Genomic DNA, 21,499 nt, shown 5'->3' with positions numbered 1-21,499 from the left:
ACTTTTGATGAAGCACCTGACTAGTAAACATTTGTACAGTGGGGACACATACAGCGACCAGAGGCCCACAAGAGATACAAGGGTACATTTTTTCCTTGTAAAATGTGGAAAATCCAGTAGAAGTGTATGACTGAAACTGGTTTGCCGTTAATAATTACTCTAATGAATAAACTGCTGAATCTGCCCATTGAAACGGCTGGTCAAAGTTCTCACTTTACACTGACCACCCATATCCTGCCTGTGCATCGGTCTTCAGCAAGTGCAGTGTTGCCTTTGAGCCCTGTTGTCATATTGATATACAAGTTTAGGTGTGTTTTTAGGATTTGTAAAGGCAAAGATAATCAAAATTAGGTTGTCTATTATTGAGAGCTAATAAAATCAGGCTTTCAGGTTCAGCAGAGTGTATTCAGGCGTAAGTGGAGAAATGGAGAATCCCTTGTCGGACAAAGTGTCCGTAAACAACCCAGCAGACCTCTCCATCATTGTCGGATACTTCATCATGGTGATTGGCGTGGGCATTTGGGTGAGTGCACCTTTGTTAGTCTGAATTATTGTTATTAATCGCGAGGAGATTCTGATGGCTGAATAAAGAATGGAAAGGAGGAGAAGACACGGAGAACATTTGCATTTGGTTTGTCAGAGTAACAGAGTCGTCCTGTCTGTGTTTTAGTCCATGTTTCGGACCAAACGTGGGACAGTTGGAGGGTACTTTCTGGCAGGACGCTCCATGACCTGGTGGCCGGTGAGTTCGGTGTAGAGCTGGACCAATAAATAAGTGGCCCAATTGAAGCTTATTAGTATCCTCTTATATGTTGACTGATAAGAAGCAGGAGTGCAGACAGAGCGACATGTTGCAGGTCATTCAGAGACATTGTTACCATTCCATAATTTGTCCACCAGAGGGTGGTGACAAGTTTATTTCTACACTTTAAAATGTCCTGCTCAGTACATGCCTTTGAATAAAAGGTCATTTAGAGAATCCTTCCCAAAAAAAAAGTATGTCATTTTTTATTTTTTTTATAAATCACTTTCAATTTTCAAATCTGTATCCATCTGACAAAACCCGTGTTCAGGCAAAAACCGAAGGATGTTGAGTTTGTCAAGGTTGACCCCATTCTGGTCACATCCGGGATAAGCAGCCAAATCTTGTGGGGTTTCTTTTTTGAGGAAAAGAGCATTATATGGCTCCATTTTTAAACCTTTATGAAGATTTTTATAATATTTTTCAAAGAAGGTGATTGGGGCAGGGCACTGAATTCTTCAACATGCATCGCAATGCACTGGTATGTCTGTTTTGTGCATTTCTGGTCATAGTCATCATACTGTGTGGCTTTGCTGTACTCCTGTAAGTCTTAATTTATCTCAATTTGGTTTTGATTTACTTGTTGGGTTTCTTTTTTTTTCAGGTTGGTGCATCTCTGTTTGCCAGCAACATTGGCAGTGGTCACTTTGTGGGCTTGGCAGGCACCGGGGCCGCCAGTGGCATCGCTGTGGGAGGGTTTGAATGGAATGTAAGTAACTCTATGTACTCACAACTGGTACAAATCTGCAGTTCCCATTCCTCGACGCTCAACAGATGCATAAAAGACTTGTCTCACGGAGGACTAGAAAAATGGTCTAACGTGTCATATGTTACTGCGTGTTGTTTGTCTCACGTGTCAGGCTCTGTTCATCGTGCTGCTGCTAGGCTGGTTGTTTGTACCTGTCTACCTCACGGCCGGGGTGAGTCGTTCAGGCTGTTTGACCATTTTATAGCATCAACATGTATGTTTCCAAGTGTATCATTCACTGAAATTTGCTGTGATTTCCTACACTGACACACATCACGTGAAATTAGGTGATCACGATGCCCCAGTACCTGAAGAAGAGGTTCGGAGGGTCCAGGATCAGCCTCTACCTCTCCGTTATCTCCCTGTTCCTCTACATTTTCACCAAGATCTCGGTGAGTCATCCTGTGTGAGAGCAAAAGTTAGCGGTGAGAGATTCTTTCTTCATCCCTTCACTCCGTCCCTCCTTGCGTCTCCCTCCAGGTGGATATGTTTTCAGGAGCTGTGTTCATCCAGCAGGCGTTAGGGTGGAACATCTACGTGGCCGTCATCACCCTCCTGTTAATAACAGCGTTGTACACTGTCACGGGTATGTATGCAAATGTGTGTATTTGTATCCACTGAACCTGCTCCTATAAAGTTATCTATGACTATTCTTTTAAAGGTGCACTCCACCAATGTGAGACGAGGGTCAGTTTACTAGTCGTGATGGTAGTGATCCTTGTTACACCTGAATTTGATGTGATTTTTTTTCCCCAGCCTGTGAAGAAAGTCAAATAACATCATCTGTGACTCTGGAAGGAAGAACTTTAGGAAAATAACCCTTGTGATGTCATAGTGATGTCATCAGGCTTGGATACTACAAGTGTATAGCTTAGACCACAAAACCTCTGCTACAAACTGAGCTTGTGTGGTTGGGAAGATTTGAAGGGCAGAGATGGTTTAATAAAAAGTTGTAATTTGTTGCGTTGCCGTTGTGACAAATGTTGGACTTTTTTTTACTTTAAACACCAAAGGGCCTCTGCTGCTTCAGGGTGTCTCTTGTAAGTTTATGTAAGTGCAATACAAAAACACTGAACTGACCCTTTAAGAATGACATTTCGGTGTGTGTGTGTGTGTGTGTGTGTGTGTGTGTGTTACCCAGGTGGCCTGGCTGCTCTGATGTACACCGACACATTTCAGACCTTTGTTATCATTGCCGGCGCCTTCGTCCTCACCGGCTTCTGTAAGTACAACTTTGTAAAGCATTTCCACATTTGATCCTCAAATAATTCTTCCTTTCATTCACACGGCACACAGTTTATCTTTTCCGCCCCTGTCAGTCCCTGCAGGCCTGTGGCTATCTTCGCTCACAACAGGAAAGAGATTAACTAGGCATCAGTAATCATTCATTTCGCCGCTGCGGTGTACAGTCTGCTGACACTGCATGGCTGCGAAACTCTCTCCCTCCAGCCGACGGAACAGCAGCCTCCCGCTCACAACCTTATTGATTTTGTCATAAAAGGGTCAATATATATCAGTGTAATCCTGGTGCAGATTACAACAAAGTCAGAGAGGGAGGCAGATAAGATAAAGGTGGGCAAGAAACCAATGGAGGGGGAAACAACAGCCACCTCCTTTTGTGAATCGGTGGTGCGTTGAGAACATTGTGCTGAATCAGCAGCTGACTCATATCTTCAGGCAGGACACTGTCACACAACAAGAGAGCTCTGGACTGCTGATTAGGAAAGAACAAATACAGTGTGCTTATTGTTTCACATGAATCAGACTTGTTTACATGCTGATATATTACATGTTAATATAATAGGAATTTAAGGCAGTTTGATTAAATCTGTAGGTGACTTGGTGAATGACCGTGATGAAACTATGCTTCTGGAGACACCTTTTGGATTTCTTTTCTATAATTTGCCTGGAATGAGCCTTTAAATGACCAAGAAGTCCCCCTTTTCTCCCTTTCACTTCAAGCCTTTGCTGAAGTGGGAGGCTACAGCGCGCTGGTGGTGAAATACAGCTCTGCTATTCCGAGTAATTTCTCCTCCATGGATCCCCGGCGCTACAACATCTCCCCCGACTGCTACACCCCCAGACCGGACGCCTTCAGCCTGCTGAGGGACCCCACCACCGGGGACCTGCCCTGGCCTGGAGTGGTGTTTGGGATTGCTATAGTGGGAGGATGGTACTGGTGTACAGACCAGGTGAGTATCTCGCTCAGTCTTACCCTGTCAGTTGAAATTCAAAGTCAGGAAAAGGGCAGAAAGTGACTCAAGGACTGCTCATTGTTCCAACACCCACTAATCCCCAGTAGTCCAAAAAACGTCCCACTGGACTGAAAGTCCATTCATCTGACATTCCATTATCCTGAAAACAAATTCCCACTGCTCCCAAAACCGAAAACACACTCTACTTGGATTCTTTTGCCCTTAATGTCAGGTTAGGGTTAGGGTCAGCCTATCAAGGGTGAAACCCCTGCTGATTCAGCACCATGGACAGGGCCAGCAGTCACTGAGCTAACAACTGCAGGGAGGCTGTAGTGGGCCTTTCACAGAAATGGGCTTCTCTTTGTTTTGTTGTCTAGTGGGACATTTTTCAGACAATGGAGTTTTGTTGGAACAATGCGTGGAACCAGTCGCACAGAGAGGTGGTAGTAGTGCCTAATGTAAAGACATGTCAACGAGAATCCTACATACCCAAGCCTACGTCATTATTATCCAAGAAATGTGCAATGAGTGCAGTGGCTAGTTACAGCTAGCTGGTGAGAAAGCCTAAGCTCCAGCTAATTTACCCCCTTTTTGCTCCAACACCTCGGCGTCTGAATTTGTTATACCACATAAATAATGCAGCAGCTCATTCCAATCATAATGGGGAAAATAGACTAGATAGATGTGCCTAGCTCGGCACAAAAGCTGTAACCGCGGCTTCTGGCTCAAGTGGAAGTCACATGTTTTGATATGGCAATATTGTCACATTAAAGACCAATTAAACAAACAAGAAAGCTGAAGAAGAAACAGTTTGCAGTTGTGTTTTTCCCTGCTGTCTTGCATTGTTTTTGGAAGTATTTTCGAGGCTGAAGCTAATTATCAGACTAAAAATGATGATCTGTTTTCTAGTCGGGCTAAACGCCTTCAAACTTCAAACCCTTGTTTTTCAAATTCACTCTTTCTGCTATCTGCATTTGCAAGTCAGTGTGGCTCTGCAACTAACTGCAAGTTACTTAAATGTAATTTAATAAACCAATAATGCACCACTTAAACCCGGCTGAGGTAAATCTGATGACCGGGTGCAACTTTTGCCATGCGACCTTCGTCACAGCCATGCACAACTTTAGTAAAGATCATCTGTTTGAAACATTGATGAAACCCTGTGGGTATTTTCTCACAAACTGAACCCGAACTCCCTACAAGCCTCCACTAGATTTCTTCCCCCTGCTCTTTGTATAAAACAACAAATATATAATATAAATACCTCTCACAAAACAAACCATGCTGTCTTGTAATTCTCCAGGTTATAGTCCAGCGGTGCCTTGCAGCTCGTAGTCTGACCCATGTGAAGGCCGGCTGCATCATGTGTGGCTACCTGAAACTGCTGCCAATGTTCCTCATGGTGTTCCCCGGCATGATCAGCAGGGTCCTCTACCCAGGTCGGTGGCTGACACTTGTCCATTTTATACATGGTTGACAAAAGCAATATTAGAAGAAACAATATAAAAGCTCATATAAAAGCTCTGCAGTAGACACCGTTCTTGCAAATGTGTTAGCAGTAGGTTGATTCTGCGTCTGTGTGCTTGTTCGTCCACCTGCAGATGAGGTTGGCTGTGTTGTCCCTGAGGTGTGTAAGAGAGTGTGTGGGACTGAGGTGGGCTGCTCCAACATAGCTTATCCTAAACTGGTGGTGTCAGTCATGCCCAATGGTAAGGACACATAACAATGGCGCATACCTTTAAAAAAGAAGTTTTATCGTTCCTTTCAGCACCTTCCTCTGATCTTCGCTCTGTCCTCTTCTCCTTTCCCTCTGCGCAGGGTTGCGAGGACTGATGCTGGCTGTCATGTTGGCGGCTCTCATGTCCTCTTTGGCCTCCATCTTTAACAGCAGCAGCACTCTGTTCACCATGGACATCTGGACTCGCATCCGACCACAGGCCGCCGAGCGCGAGCTCATTATTGTTGGCAGGTAAGTGAACAGTGTTATGGTAAAGAACTTTCTTCTCAGATAGATGTGCTTTCCTCTTGTACTATTCGATTACAAACCATATGTAACTGGACCACTTGAAAAGGAGAGGTTGTCGGCGTACTACATTTTGCAAACTCCCAAACACGTAATAATGCAGTCCCGAATGCAGTTCAGTGTTCCTGGACAGTTTTCTATGCGCATAAAAATGATTGTAGAATATAAAGACACATTTCCTCTGCAACATTTCCTTCTGACTACTTCCTCATATGCCATGGAGTCCTCTTCATGTTGCTATGATGATAATCCATGTATAGGTGATGGCATTTGATATAATAATAATAATAATAGATTTAATTTGTATAGTGCCTTTCAGGGTACCCAAGGACACTTGACAAAGTGGAATAAACATATATGAAAACAAACAAAGCAAAGAATAAATGGTATGATATGCTATGGTTTGAGTTAGGGGTCAGCTAAACTACAATTTTTATTTTGCATGCACTTAACAAGTGGTTGTTAGTTTGAGCTTAGAAACTGGACTATTTGGTGATCAAAACATCCATAATGTTCCCCATTTGCTCCCTTATTATAAACTAGACAGTACATTGTCCTAATGAAAGTTTTCTCCAAAGAGTGGCCAATGAAATGCCATCAAGTGCAAAAGTGCAAATTTCTCAGCTCCACCTGAGGACATAAATGCTAAATTGAAAGTGCTTTAATACCATGAGTTTAAATTAGACCAGTTTGACCAGTTGATTAACTATTGATATTAATTGTCCTCTCTTCGTTAGAGTCTGGGTTTTGTGCATCGTAGCCATCAGTATCTGTTGGATCCCCGTTGTTCAGGCGGCTCAGAGCGGTCAGCTGTTTGATTACATCCAGTCAGTCTCGAGCTACCTGGCTCCGCCTATCGCCTCAGTCTTCCTCCTGGCTGTGTTTGTCAAGAGGGTCAATGAAATGGTGAGATGACACAGCACTACATGGTAACATGCTATCATATTAAGGCATATTATCACCCGTGAAACACCTACTGAAATCATGTAAATAGAACATTTGATTTCCTATCTGCCCTCACCACCAGGGTGCATTCTGGGGCCTGATAGGTGGCCTGCTGATGGGTCTGTGTCGGATGCTGCCTGAGTTCTGGTTCGGTACCGGCAGCTGCATCTTCCCCTCCAACTGCCCTTTCTTGGTGTGTGGGATCCATTACCTCCACTTTGGAATCATACTCTTCTTCTGTACGTCAGTGCTGGTGCTGCTGGTCAGCTACTGCAGCATGCCCATAGACGACCAACATGTGAGTGACTTCTTAACCTCCTGTGCTCACGGGCGAGAGCGTAGGTGACACTGGGGAGATGTGTATTTAAGGGCGGTCAGGAGAACCCTTCCCCTGGAAATTGTTTGCATTAAAAGCTTAATTTCCTGGATTGTGGTGAATTATCGATCACCACACCTTTAAATGTGCATGCGGCACATTTTCAGTAAAATGTTTAAAACCTACTCCATATTGACATATCCCACATATCAGCAACACATCTTAATACCTCAAGGACTGGATAGGTTGAATGCCTAAAACAACATATATATCTAACCAGGTTAACTCGACTTTTGGCACAGGAACGCAGTTTGGTTGAGTTCAGGAAAGTAAACCACTTGGTTTGATTTGAGCACTAATATGTCTTTAGGTTTAGGAAAACAGGTTGGCTTGGGTTAAGATAAGTACGTTACTTGAACAACTTAACTTTGAAAGTTAAAATAACTCACCATTGACCTTTGGTTTCCCATGGAACACAACCAGCGGTCTCCTGGGTAAACGTTTATCTCACTCATCCTCCCTACGTGGACTTTGTCGCACTTTATGCTAGCTATGCCATCTGACTTCCTCCTTTCCTGCTGTAGTAATCACTTCAGCCACTAGATGTCGCGGTCTAACAAGAAGCATGAATAGGGGTTGTCATAAGCTGTGTGCACAGTTAACCCATATGGTAGTTTTTCTGATGGGTAGAGGAGCAACCTGTGTTTTGGAATGAATTTTAAATTTAAATTTTAAATGAATCTCAACTATAATTGAAGCCGGCTAAAAACAAGATTACAACACATTTTGGTCATAAACAATTAAAATGTTGACCAGATCTATCAGAGCCTTGAGCCCTTTTTATAGCCTCTAAATAATTCAAGAAAAAAAATAAAAACAACTCTGTGCTCCAAACTCAAATGAACACACAAGCCATCACAGTTGAAACTAGTTGCTGCTGGAGGCTTTGTTGCATCTGTGAGACGTTATTTTGGTTCGTCAAATTAAAAGTCCTCTGCCAATTTTTTACTGCGGAGGGCACGTCCCCTCTGTCCTCCCCCGAAATCTACTCCTGTGTGCACAGATGCATTGACTAAGACCTATGACCACATATGTGAGTATATACGATACACATTTCAGTACTAACAAAACTTAAATAAAGCTTCTTAAGACCGCATCTTAATTCATTAAGGGTCCATGACATGAAAAACATTTTGAGAGCCCTGATCTGAAATCAGATGACGAAGCATTTAAGTGAAAATTCCCTGTTTTTTTGCTCTCGTGTTTTCCTTGTAGCTCTATCGTCTGGTGTTCAGCCTGCGCCATTCCAAAGAAGAGAGGAAGGATTTGGACTGGGAGCAGGAGGAGAAAGGGAGAAGAGCCCGGAGAGAGGCTGCAGAGAGGATGAGGGAGAATGACAACAGGGATGCAGGTAAGAAAGGAGGTCAAATGGACAGATAAACGCAATGCACATACACTCAACCGAAAATACTGACTCATCCATCTTCCCCTCAGTGGCTGAAGAGGAAGGAAAGTCTGGTATCTGTAGTCTGGTTGGTCGGCTGTGTGGCGGGGGTTCCCAGGCCCAGGAGCAAGATACACCTGAGGCACCAGAGAAGCTGCCTGACATCAGCGAGGACCCGGTGTGGAAGTACACTGTGGATTCCAATGCTCTCATTATGATGGCTGTAGCAGTTTTTATGTGGGGTTACTATGCTTAACAGTCCTATTGATTCTAATTGAAAGTGGATGTTAAAATAAGAGTTGGTATCCTGATGGGACTAGATTTAATCACATTGCACAGTACATTTTAAAAGGGCTTTTAGATACATACAACAGTGTTGCCCTCTGTTGGTAATCACTTGTCATTGCACTGTATATCAAAGGTTTTTGCAATTAAAAATAAGATTCCAAATAGACAGTCGTGCAAATATACTACCGACTGTCTGAGTTCTGTGCAGAGTGCAAAAGGTTTTGATCCTTCACTTGCATTTCTCCAGTTTAGCGGAGCAGGTGTAATGGAATCTAAAAATGTTTTATCAGGTTAGAAAGCCATTACTGTATACTATTACATGTTGATTCAATCACTGTCAATCTGTGCCTGCTTCCAGCACTGAAATCAAAGGTGTTAGAAGAAAAAGTTGTAATCTGGAAGCCAGGTAAAATGTGAACTAAATAAAACTCAAAAGTTGCCGTGAAATACTTTGGCTTCAGAAATTATTGAAAAGGGTTAAACAGAGTCACTTTACAGGACACTAAAGAGCAATGTAATGACATATTCTAAAACTCTCATTACTACTCATGGGTTCATGCTGTAGGATAATGTAAATGTCTAGTTTTTCCTGTTAATGCAGTCTCTGATTAGTTTTTACCTGTGCTTTTTTAATTTACTCAAACGTAAGACTAATCATAAGACTGCATTCAGTCATTTACAATTATTTGGTTGTTCTAGCTTTAAAAAAATACAAGCAATTGCATGCTTTCTGACCCATTTTGTACATTTGAACGCAGTTTTGGCCTTTGGTCACAGTAAAATCAGCTCTGATTACATCTAATGTGCATTGTTACTGTCATTGTCAATGTCAAATGATTAAATCAATCACAGTGAAAGGAATGGCTTTAAAGCCATCATCGGTTGCTGGTTTATACTTATCAGACACCACACAGACCAGGTAGTGATTCAGATTTCCAGTTTTAATCATCACTTCTGTTTTTATTTAAGCAGATATTTCCCATTAGCATTGTACATGTCTGGAACCTACAGAGTTCTCCCAAGACTACCCAACCATCTTCCAACCTCCATGCAGTTTCAGCATCATTCATCACATCAGTTTTATAATGTCCAGTCTGTCAGCTTGCAGGAGTGGGGGAGTGTAACAGCGAGGGAGAGTGGGGGAGGAGAGAGAGATCTTTTTCCAAGAATGAAGAGTCAGAGCCGTCACCAGGCACTGTTCATCTTACACTCCCACACTTAAGAGTTATGGGTGGATCCAGTAGAGTCTATCGAGCATCTGAAATCTAGCCACTTACAGGGTCCTGTGCAACTCCCAATACTCTTGATCTGTGAGGTATCTGACGCCTCAATCTCCTGCAGGGTGGGTAAGAGGTAGGGGGGCTTTTAAGGCTGGAAGCTGGTGTAGAGAGTATTTCTGCGGTTTGTGGTAAGTTTGTTTCACCCGCTTCAAAGCATGAATGACGGCTTTGGCAAATGCTGCCCTCTGCCGAATAGGAGGACGGAGGGGAGAGGAAAGGAAGAGAGCTGGGGGTTAAAACAAAGATGGAGTATTCAAAAAAATACATCTTTGCAGGTTGAGTAGGATGACAGGCTGATACAGGGAGAACACAGTCCTCAAGAATAAAAGCAAAAACAACAGCAAACATTCTGACACACACCCCAATAAAACAGCCAAACAAAAAAAAAACAAAAAAACAAAATGGCAAACAAGCAATTCAATCAAACCATACAAAGTGACATCAGGCCTTTCCAAAGTGACATCAAGTTTCTCTTTTTAATCCCATTCAATCCCACTGGTCCTTATCACTTCAGTCCATCTCCCAGAATTCTCTGTAAACCAGAAAGTATTCGTTGGCTCCTCTTTATGTCTGGTCAGCAAGGTTAGGGTCCACTCTGAAACAATGACAAGAACAGCTCTCAGTGGCCAGTGAGACTGGCCGATAATGTGAGACTGTGCCTGTCATTAACCAATGGTATGGCTACTTAAGAATTATCGTCAGTGACACAGGCAATGATTTCAGCAGCATTATCAGGGGACTAATCAACATAGTACAACGTTACAGCACATTCAGAGAAATAGAAACGCATGGCGCAGGACAGGTACAAATGGCAATCTTGTACAACGGAAAATCAAGTTTGCTTTATACAATCACATTTCTATAGCAATGCTGGACATTCGACCACTGAAAACTTTTACATGTGTTGGACTCAGTACAGCTCATTCCTTGAAGCACCATTGTACAGCTAACATGGAGGTTTGTGATACAACACAGAACATAGAACAAGTATTGGGAACAGTAAGCAGGCTCTAGGGCATTACATTTCTATGCGTCACTTTATGAATGCTAATCTCAATCAAATACACTGCAAAGTTTTCACATGATTTACCTAACAAACCATGTATGGAGTTAGACAGAAACCCGATTGAGTGAGAGGCAGAAAGAGGGCTGACTGACAGCAGCAGGAGGGGACCCCAACCCTGGTATGCAAACTTTTAAAAGGTGCCACTCTGGAGCACAGTGGGGGGGAGAGGGATTCTGGAACGCTTGAAAAAAAAAAAAAAGGGCAAGGAGTGTCACACCTCTCTTCCTTCTTTACCTCTCAACCGCCCTCCACTGACGGCAAGTACGAGAAGGGAGTGCTGGAGCAAAGAAAAGCAACAGTCCTGGAGTGCTGATTCCTCCTTGTACTCCGCTGAACAGGCGAGAGGGAGAAAGAAGGAGGCAAACAGGAGGAGATGAGAATTGGTATGTGTGAGGTGTACCCTTTCCTCTCTACCTGGCCTCCTCCCTCCTGTCCTCCCTCTTGCTGCGAATGGGCTGAGAGCCGTCAGCAGGTTGCTGGACCCAGTTGTTGTCATGAAGCCCAACACGGCAACCTGGTGTGTCCTTGTCTGTACGCCGGCAACACATCCAGTAGGAACGTCCATAAGGCAGGTCGTGGTGGTAAGGTTTGGGGTGCCAACGGCACAGGGAAACATCCCCGCGCTCATATTGCCGCTTACACTGCTTGCAGGGGTCATCCCTATAGAGAGGGTCTTGATTCCAGCGTGAATCCACTGCCCGCACCCCATATGTCTCAATCAACACCTTGAAGTAGTGGCAGGTGCACTTGAGAGCTGCCAGTGAGCGTGTCGGCAGGTAGCTGAAGATGTTGACCATGATGTGGTCTGGCAGCAGCAGCATGTACTGGCGTGGTTCAAGGAGGCGCTGAATCTGGAATCGGATCTCCAGGAAGTCATGGGACACGTGGCGGTAGAGGCGACACAGCGAAGGGTCTGAACAGTCATCCCCAACACTGGGAGAATCTGGTCGAGGTGCCCGCTCTCCTGAGCCCACTCCCACTCCAGTACCGGGGCCATTATTGTTGGCACAGTCCAAAGAGCACATTCCTGACCCGCTGCCAGTCCCCATTCCTTTTACATCCTCCTCTGGGCACCGAGGGGCCTGAAGGAAGAAGAGTTGTCCAGGAGGGGGATCATCTGATGAAGGGTCAGTGGAGCTACCAACACCCCCACCACCCCCTCCCCCACTTGGTATAGCGAAACACACCGTTTCCTCCTGCACATTCTCTGTACTGTCCTTGCCATAAAACACACACTGGTCCACAGCACCTGTCACTACGACCTCCACATGGAAGCCTGTTACTCGCTCCCGTCCCACACCCACAGCTTTCTTCTCCCCAGAGGAAAGCTCCTGGGTTGGGTCTGGGCTGCCGCAGGCCTGCCTGTCTGGGTGATCTCCATCTGGTTTGGGGGCAGCAGTTGTGGCGGCAAGCAGCAGACTACTGGGGTCTCTAGATGAGGGGCTGACGAGCTGGTAGAGGTCACAGGTGATTTTCTCTTTGGCCCTGGCTGCTGCCTGGTTACCTCCACCACCACAGCTCATAAACATACAGCGGGACCTGCCAGCTGGCTCCAACTGAGACCGCGGGTCCAGATTTGACACTCTGAAAGCTATCCTAACTTCACCGTGGCTGTGGCTGGGAGGTGGAGGAGGGGTTACAATGCCAGACTCCCCTCCTCTCCTACACTCCCTTTCTCTGTCCTGATTAGAAGAGTCTGTTCCAGGACCAGCGCCCAGATGCAGCCGATTCTCCAGGTTCTGGGACTCAAAGTGCGCGATGGCTTGGGCTACCCTGCATGACTCCTGCTGCTCCTCCAGCTCCTGGTCTGTCTGGATGGGAGATGTTGACTCCTCTGCCTCTTTGGAGGGCTGGCTATTTGAACTGTCTGACACAAACACAACAGGACTGGGGTCTGATACTGTGCCCCGTAGTAGGGTGTGCTGGTGGGTGTTAAGGCCCTGACTGTGAGGGGTAGTAGGGGGCTGGTGTTGGTTCCCGTGAGCAGCCACAATTCCCTGGAGGGCCATGGCGGTCCTCTGCTCAACCAAGGCAACCATCTCTGCCACCGACAACAGATCGGTCTCATTCACCCCGCCTAAAAGTGTTTCATCAGGGCTTTGAAGTGTAGGGGAGGAGTCATGGCTGAGGTGTGGCTCTGACGCTTGGGAGCGAGTTGGAGGGTCGTAGGATGAGCATCGTCTTCGTCTTTTGGCTTTACTGCAGTCAGTTGCCCAGTTACCTTTAACCTATTGAGAGAGAAAATAATTCATATTTAGTTGAAAAACAAAACAAGATCTCTTACTAAAAAGAAAAATCATTGGTGCAGATTTTATTTCAGCTCCTTACCTTCATGGCGCTGGGTCTAGGCTGGCCTGCTCCACTGAACTGGTGTGCAACAAAGAAGGCAATCTTCTCCTTGGTGTTGCCTGGCTTGATGACATACCAGGTGTCTAACAGCACGCGGCCATCTTCCATCTGGGATCCGGAAGAGGGTGGAGAGGGAGGGGCTGAAGAGGGAGGAGGCACCTGGCTTTGTGTCAGGGGGCTGGAAACAAGCTCAGGTTCGGGTGGAGTGTTCTCTGAGCCCAAATCGTCCTCCTCTCCATTCTCTTCCTGCACTCCCACTATCATCCTCCCATCTTCACTCCCATCCACTGTCCTCCTGGCATCTGGAGAGGGCTCAGCCTTGCAGAGGGAGGGGGACCCTGTCCCACCCCCACCCCCACCCCCACCACTGCCCCCTGAGCCCGGGCTCCTTGCTTTGTTCTGGGAGTAGGTGCCAAAGGGACGTGGGCACCACAGGCGGATGTGGGAGAAAGTGTCTCGGTCCATCAGGAAGCGGACCCCAGGGGCATATCGGCATCTACGCAGGCCAGCAAACACCCAGAGCCAGAGCTCTCATTGTCAGCTCCCTGTCCCAGTGCCAACCTGATGGGCACTGTCTGTCACCAAGTTCACCAGCAACACTGGGCATACAAACTGCATCAACAGGAAAGGGAGAGATGAGAGGAAGGGGTGGAGAACAGCAAACAGGCATGGAGGGAGGGTGAGCGAAATGAGAGAAAAGAGAGAAACAACAAAGTTATATGTTAGCTCAGTCACTGAAAACAGAGTTCATATCTCTACAGCAACAATGCTCGTCAGGTTCAGTTCAGATAATCAATGACCAATTGAGGCTGTATTGAATAGTTGCCTCGAGGTACAATTCAGACAAAGTGTTAGAATTGTACACCAGCAGCCCAGCCACAAGACTGGGGAGAGTAGAACTATGGTCGTGATACTAACTGAACTAAACACAACTGGCCCGCCTTCTACTTTGGCCAAACTCAATTAGCAATTACATTTGTTACTGTGTACTAAGATCATCTCCCAGCTTTGGAGCCTCTAAATCAAATTAAAGGGATTCCATTTCAGGTTTGGTGTCTGCGGCCTGTAGATGAAAGGGATGAAAGATGGAACACAAAAGCTCCAAATGGACTCTCCCCCTCTCTCCCTCTGCTCCTCTCCTGCATCTCAGTGCTTCAAAGAGGACTTGCTTAATAGGAGGCAACACAGGGAGGAGCATGCAGGCATATGCTGGACCTATTTTTAGAAAACAGCAGGCGGGGGTGGGGTAGTAGTGAAACTACTGTAGCTGTCCACCCTGTCTTCACCCCTTTCTCGCTGCCAAACAGCCTATGCCACAGACTAGGAGGGAAAGCCTTTAGTCCACCCAGCATGCTTTGCTTCTGCAACTATGCCAGTTGTAGGGGTTGCCAGGAACGTGCCGGCATGCTTAAGGAGAGGAACAAGTGGCAATGAAGCAACACGTTCATGCTCACAGCTGATATGAAGGCCTCCTCTGCATCTGAGAACAGTTTGGTACCACAATTACGCCTCACCTGTCCGTCCAGAGTTTCTTTCTTTAGGTTTACTCCTTACACATTTACTTTTAAAACTGTATTGTAGGATTAAAGTGGACACAACTTCTCTTCTTCATATCAAATTCTGACTCTAAACAATGCAATTTCCATATCAATTTTATAGCTTTGTTAGTCTAGACAAAAAACACAAAACATAACTGACTACAGTCAAATCTTTTGCTGGTTTGATTGAAAAGAGACTGCTGAGAATATCCTTAATCATCAGCTTATACATATCCTACATAAAACACCAAGATAATGCCATACATTTTTTGGAAACTTTTGTTAACATGAGAGACAATGCACAACATCCAGAAGAAACAGATGAAATGATAAAGGTGAGCACTCTAAACATTTACCGTAGTATCGATTTGAATTTATTTAACCCATGTACAGTAGTAATAGGGCTGCACGATGTGGTGGAAAAGTAATATTGTGAATATTTTGACGGATACTGCCATTGCGATATAATTCATGTTTATCATGGATGATTACATTTTACATCACAATTTTCACTGTCACTGAAAAACTACTAAAATCATGATGATGTGGCATTTCTCCTGGTCTCTGCCAAACATGTTTTATTACGTCTGGAGAACAAGCTTTGTTGGCCAGAGCATCTATAAAAACTTCATTAAAACACTGTTTTGTGACACATTTTACCTTTGTAAAACAATTACAGTTCTTGCAATTTTGATTATTTTTGCAATAAATTATAATTAGCCCTCATGTACAATATATTGAGTAAAACTGATCTTTTAATGATGCACAACAAATTAAAAAAAAAATCACTTGTTGACATGTCCTCTTCTTTCACCATACATAATAAATGACAACCAATTAGGTCCCATGTCTCTCTGTGTGGTGTCTCTCTCATTCTCCTCTACAGGTCAAGACATGTAGTCAGCTCCATACAGATATATCAATATCTATGGTCATCTCAAGTGAGATCATGTACCTTGGATTAACTTGTCCTCTTATCTTTGACAAAATTAACTTTACAGATTGCCTGTTACATCTTTGGAGTATGGCAGCAACGTATGCATTAGTCTGTATTATCGGCAGGTAACGGATTGTTAGGACTGGTTCAGAGTGATGTATATATGCACACTAAAAACACATAACAAAAGTAGCAATAGCCCAAAATAAATCTGGCTTGAAAAGTAGTGTTATAAATGTTCCAAGGTGTCGTAGCAAGGAATGATGCCAACATAAAAGTTCACACAGGGTGTGTTTTGGTGTACAATAAAAACTAGTATTGCAGCACTTGAAAATCCCACAGTGCTCCATGCGATCAGTGCAGAGCTCTTTAAAAAATCGTGTTGCATAACACAAGGTTGATCAAAGAGCTTATTTTGCAAATGTCTGATATTTGTTCAGGATTGGTTTCTCTAAGTTTTGATGACACTGTAGTCTGCTTCAGCCACTGGACTTCTTCAATCCACAGGTTTTTAACTCATGTTATTGTTGTGCTTCTGTGTGACACACTGAATGGGTGGTGCTTTGCACATTTGGACAAATGGAATGGCTCAGAGGGGTGCAAAAAGCAAACACCGCCCACACAGTGTGGTGAACCAATTGAAATGCTTCCTCTATAATCACACAGCAACAACTCAGCTAAGAGCAGGCAGATTATACTGTAGTGAGAAAAAAAGCTAGAGAACCTTTTTAACTGCCCTTTCTCTCCATCATCCCTTGTGACTCTCTATTTAACCACTTTTATTCTCTACCTCCTTTCCATCAACTCATCTTTTTCCCTGCCTCTCACTGCATCATGCAATCCATCTCTCATAAGAGATTGGAAGGTATTATAAGAGGGGCCAGAAGAGAGAGGGTCCGCCCACTGCAGTGCTCCACTACAAAGTCACACACACACACAAACAAACACACACAGGACATCATCCACCTTAACAAACTACAGTGCAGAATAGCTCTCACTTTCCTTTCAATATAGGGTGTTTGGGAGAGAGGCCATGTCCACACTGGAGCAGATAAATCTAAAATCATTGCTTAGATATAAAAATGTCTTTGTCTACACAGTGTTTTTGGATCGTCCTCTATCTACACTGAAGCTCAAAACTCAAACTCAAATCTTCTTCCCCTTCCTCCTCCTCCTCCTCCTCCCCTGTTGGTTGGCAAACAACAAAATTGTGCAGTGCAGCCAACATTTGGCAAGGAGAGCGACACTCACAGCCAGGTTACTGTTGGTCTCAGCGGGTTAAATTCTGTCACCTCCTGCCTGCTCTCTACGATCACTTATATCGTGTTTCAAAACACAGTATCTTAACACATTAACTGTTTACTGAATACAGCTGACAGCGATTCATAAACTCTTCCAGATAACCAAGGTGAACAGCAATTTCTGTGCTTTTGCTCTGTCAATCAAACCCCTTGGTGAAATGTCATCGGACAATGAAGAACACTTTGCATGTGTGATCAGGTTCACTGGTACTCAACAAGAGTGATTATAGAGATCTGATGCAAACAGAATGCTGCACCCAAACTTTTCTATGCAGGGATGTGCCATTGTTTTTTGGCCCAATTTTCTGTGTCCACATTACACACCAGTATTTTCAGATCCCAAAAACAATAAATGAACAACTGAATAGACACCCAGAATTTCAGATATTGTGATTCTACTGGTCAAAAATCCCACTTAAACCCGCTAAGACCAGGTTTTCTATGTGCAGTGGGAATGTGTGCACTCAGCATTCAAACCCAGATCAACCGACTCTGCAGTAGACGCAGATATTTAACACCTCGGCTAGCTTGGCTATGATCTAAACGTAAGACCCGGATGAACACACATCCACATGGAAATGCTTTTGTGTGTAAATGCACATGTTTTGCATCATTTTGGCCGATCTACCAAACAGATCCTGTTAACGCACTTTTTAGAAACCTGGTCTCAGGTTGGAAAAATTCGAAAACGCTGCGGTCTCGTGTGGACAGCAAATCTGAATACTTTGCGTATCGATGATGCCATCGCCCCATCCCTCGACCTTTAGCCTTCAACCTCTTACCCCTATGACGTCTCATAACAACAACAACAACAACAACAACAACGGTGGACTACATGCTTGTGTTTGTGCTGCAGAGGATATTGAGCCTATTAGGGTAACTAGGGAAAAATAATATGCTCCTCTGCCACTACGCTGAGCAAAAAAGGATTATGGACAACCGACTAGCCATTTTCGTCTTGTTGTTGTTTTTGGTTTCTCCTTCTACTGTCTGTTTGTATATGTATAGAGTGCGCAAGCTTTATGCGCATGCTCCGTCTCTTCTTCTGTTTTTAGTGAATTTCAAGCGCCTCCTATGGAATATGAACTAAAGTGCGTTGAGTCGTTTGGATCCGTTTGGACGCAAATATTCTTGAAACGAGGAAGGGAAGACGGGGGAAAAAAGATCATTTTGGTACGTGTGGACATGGCCAAGTTCTGATGTCCCGCAACGTGAATTGATGCATTACAAACATCCGGTGGAGGCGGATAAATAAGGATACTGTAGTAAAATATAAAAAAACAGTGATCAACATAGCATGGTAACCGGCCTCCATGCTGCCTACCATTTACTTTTTAGCTGGTGTTGTTCCCTGTTTCTGGCGCATCCGTAATGTGAAACGTGACGTCAGTGACATACAACCTAATGCTTCAGGTAAAAATCACAATCGCCTTGCCTGTGGGAATGGGGTCAACAGGCAATTTCTAGCAGGTCAACCTGTATTTGAAAAAACCTGTGTAGAACCGACAATTTTGGTGATAAAAGTGGTAATACATTGTCATTTCAAGTGTCTCACATCCAGACACAGCTACAGAGCCTCTCAATCAATTTTCTACTGATTTGAGTTCGTACTGAGCTACTTTTACTTTTTTCTTTTCATCTGAAACAGTTCTGCGAGTCAAAGCCTGAGTTGGTTTTAAGCTTTCTGCCTCAACCTAATCCTTCAAATCCTGTCCAAGCACAGCGGCAGCCAGCGAAATCACAACAGCACTACAGTGCTGGGGTCTGCACCATTAGGTATCCAAGCTGTCTCACAAAGCAACTGTCAAAAGAGAAGGAGATTCTCTGTGTGTACTACTTACCACTTCACTTCAACATATATAGAATTCTGCAGGTTGGACATGTGAACCTAGATGACACTAGCGACTTTACCGCAGTGGGCAGTGATGTTGCTACTGGAGCCTTTATAACAGAAGGTATACTAAATCAAATCCTACTACAGATTTGTCCATCAAATATGAAAAAGGGGCAGTGTTAGGTGGACTGATAGAGACACAGTAGTTCCGCTGTTTAACCTACATACAAGTATCCTACATTATGTCAATAATACAAAGGACATCATTCCTTCTCTGTGTGGAATATTTTGAAGTTTTTACGACATTACGAAAAATGTCTTCATACACAAACAGCTTACGCACTGTTGTGTCAGAGGCAAATGCTTGTGGAATGCTGCTGGAGCCAAAATCCAGACAACACATTCACACAAATACTGACAGGGAGATACTGATCAGTTCACAAATTACTATCCTGCTGTTTGCATAGTGAGATTGACAGGTTGGTCCCACTACATTAAAACTGAATTCTGCTGGACTGACTAATTTCCCTATACAAATCAAGAGCAGTGTAGCATGCACTCTGACCAGAATAATGGTGACACTATGTGAGGTGCTTGTAGTTCAGAACACATAGTGTACCACAACCCTCTTAAACAGTAATATTTAGTTGGACTGGCAAATGGAGCAACAGTTCCAAAGCTTGTGACTTTGTGTTATTCCCTTTAAACCTATTAGCTCACAGGACTAAGGCTAGTTGTACACAAAAAAGTAAGCATGATGATCACAACTCAGCCCCCTCATATGATCCTCCCACACTCTCTTTCACAGCATTTCAGACAGATGACCAAAAGCTGACAAATGACAATGCGGACGAATGCCAAAAAGTCTTAGCTCAATCTCCTTCTCAGCATGTGTGCCTGTGAAGACAATGCCACAGACGCACAGCCAGCAGGCCAGCTTTGCGGCACACTGTCAAAAGAACAATGGCGCTGAGTGCATCAATCCAGCAGTCTGCTTAGGAACGTCGTTACATCAAGAGCTGCCTTTCTGTCAGGACACCTAGAGAAAGTGGCCGACTGGCGATACAGGGCTGTCTGTGTGTTGGAGTGTCTGCCTGTAAGTGCTATAACATCACCACGAGTTAGACTTCGATGCAAGCTTTGATACTACACTCACAAAGGCCACTGTGTCAACATAGTGTATTAACCTAGTTGAACACCTGGAAGAAAGAGGCCAAATCATGCATGGCCTCACAATATCAGGTCTGACAGTTACCTCTACGCGAGTAGAGGTAAAACTGATGACTTTGGAGTAATGGCAACGTCAGACTTTCATATGCTTCTGTCCTCGAAAGAGAAATCACTCTAGATCTGTTCATCTTAGCGTGTACATGTCGCCCAGCAGCAACTAATGTGTGCCATACAATGCGTCAATTAGATTATTCGTTCACTTGCATATACAACACTCAATATACATACAGTCCTTACTCTGATTACGTTTCTTAGATTCCTGGAGGTCACCTGACTATCACTTTTCCTGCTTCTGTTTTGGATAACCTTCTAACCCTACAAGACAAGCGGGAAAAATGCCAGCTTCTCCAGTGACATCCAACAAGTGTGGTGTCACAAACGACAAATAACAGCAACAACATTGATCTGATTGTTTAATTTAATTGCAGCGATCACCTTTGGACGTCTAATGGGACGGCTTTGGCCAACCACTAGCTGGTCAAGTTACCCAACTAGCAAACAGTTAGCTTAACGTCGTAGTAAATTGTTCAGCGCCTTACTGGTCAAGTGGTCAATTCATATTTAACATTAACCAGACCCGAAGCAACAACACATCTAGTGGCTTTAACACTCTATTCAGTTTTTTCATAGATAGTTGCACATAGTAAATAGACGCTCATTAGCTAACGAGCTTGCTAACTGCATAGCACAACTTACCTGGATAATAACATGACAGCGCTTGCTAGCAAGCTAACACGACAAAAAAACCCTCAACCTCATATTTTGCTAGCCTACTCACCTTAGCAGCGTTAATCTCCAGACAGCCTTGTAAACTGTCGATGACAGGTTTTTCCTCGCCGTATCTCACTCTAACTAAACCAGTTTGTCTGGTTAAATGCAGGTGACACGAGTTAACTATCCGTGTCCACGTAGCTAGGCTAGCTCACTCGCTTGCTAACGTCGACATTAGCCAGCAGCTACTTTCTGTTATCAGCCTTGTCTAGTGATGTCTGCTATCGAGGCTTGTGTGCCTGTCAGTTATCTGAACAAAGTCTAGCTGACAGTACGCCTTGTTAGGACTCTGAGCAGTCGCTCCCCCACTATCCATTTAGAAGTGACACAAGCTTTCACGGTATGTTCTCGGGGATACCAAAATAATCAGTGTCAAAACGGCAGGAGGAGGAAGGCCATCTTGTTGACAAGCAGCTGCATAAGGCCCACAGC

The 21,499-nt window shown here is 44.3% G+C and overlaps 2 protein-coding genes across 3 annotated transcripts; one reads left to right on the top strand and one right to left on the bottom strand.

Annotated features, from left to right (window-relative positions):
• Window positions 1–67: 67 nt before the first annotated feature.
• On the top strand, window positions 68–9,208 carry slc5a2 (solute carrier family 5 member 2). Of its 2 annotated transcripts, XM_030443503.1 has the most exons (15): window positions 68–523; window positions 671–742; window positions 1,407–1,511; window positions 1,663–1,722; window positions 1,838–1,942; window positions 2,031–2,136; window positions 2,692–2,772; window positions 3,513–3,742; window positions 5,049–5,184; window positions 5,347–5,454; window positions 5,564–5,714; window positions 6,506–6,674; window positions 6,796–7,011; window positions 8,305–8,440; window positions 8,524–9,208. In XM_030443503.1, exons 1-15 carry the CDS (start codon window positions 425–427, stop codon window positions 8,727–8,729), a joined length of 1,980 nt encoding a protein of 659 aa, XP_030299363.1. In that variant the 5' UTR covers window positions 68–424; the 3' UTR covers window positions 8,730–9,208. The 2 variants fall into 2 exon arrangements, with proteins under 2 accessions (XP_030299363.1, XP_030299372.1); XM_030443512.1 differs by lacking the exons at window positions 68–523; window positions 671–742 and adding an exon at window positions 1,132–1,283.
• A 476-nt stretch (window positions 9,209–9,684) lies between these two features.
• Window positions 9,685–21,499, bottom strand: fbxo46 (F-box protein 46). The gene is made up of 3 exons (XM_030443489.1): window positions 21,075–21,499; window positions 13,436–14,068; window positions 9,685–13,335 (listed from the first exon to the last, which is right to left on the bottom strand). The coding sequence occupies exons 2-3, from the start codon at window positions 13,919–13,921 to the stop codon at window positions 11,518–11,520; spliced, it is 2,304 nt and encodes a 767-aa protein (XP_030299349.1). The 5' UTR covers window positions 13,922–14,068; window positions 21,075–21,499; the 3' UTR covers window positions 9,685–11,517.

This window comes from Sparus aurata, chromosome 2 (assembly GCF_900880675.1).
Source record: "Sparus aurata chromosome 2, fSpaAur1.1, whole genome shotgun sequence".
In the NCBI taxonomy this organism is placed as follows: Eukaryota; Metazoa; Chordata; class Actinopteri; order Spariformes; family Sparidae; genus Sparus; species Sparus aurata.
The sequence above is the reverse complement of the archived record's forward strand: the minus strand, read 5'-3'. Positions and strand labels throughout refer to the sequence as shown.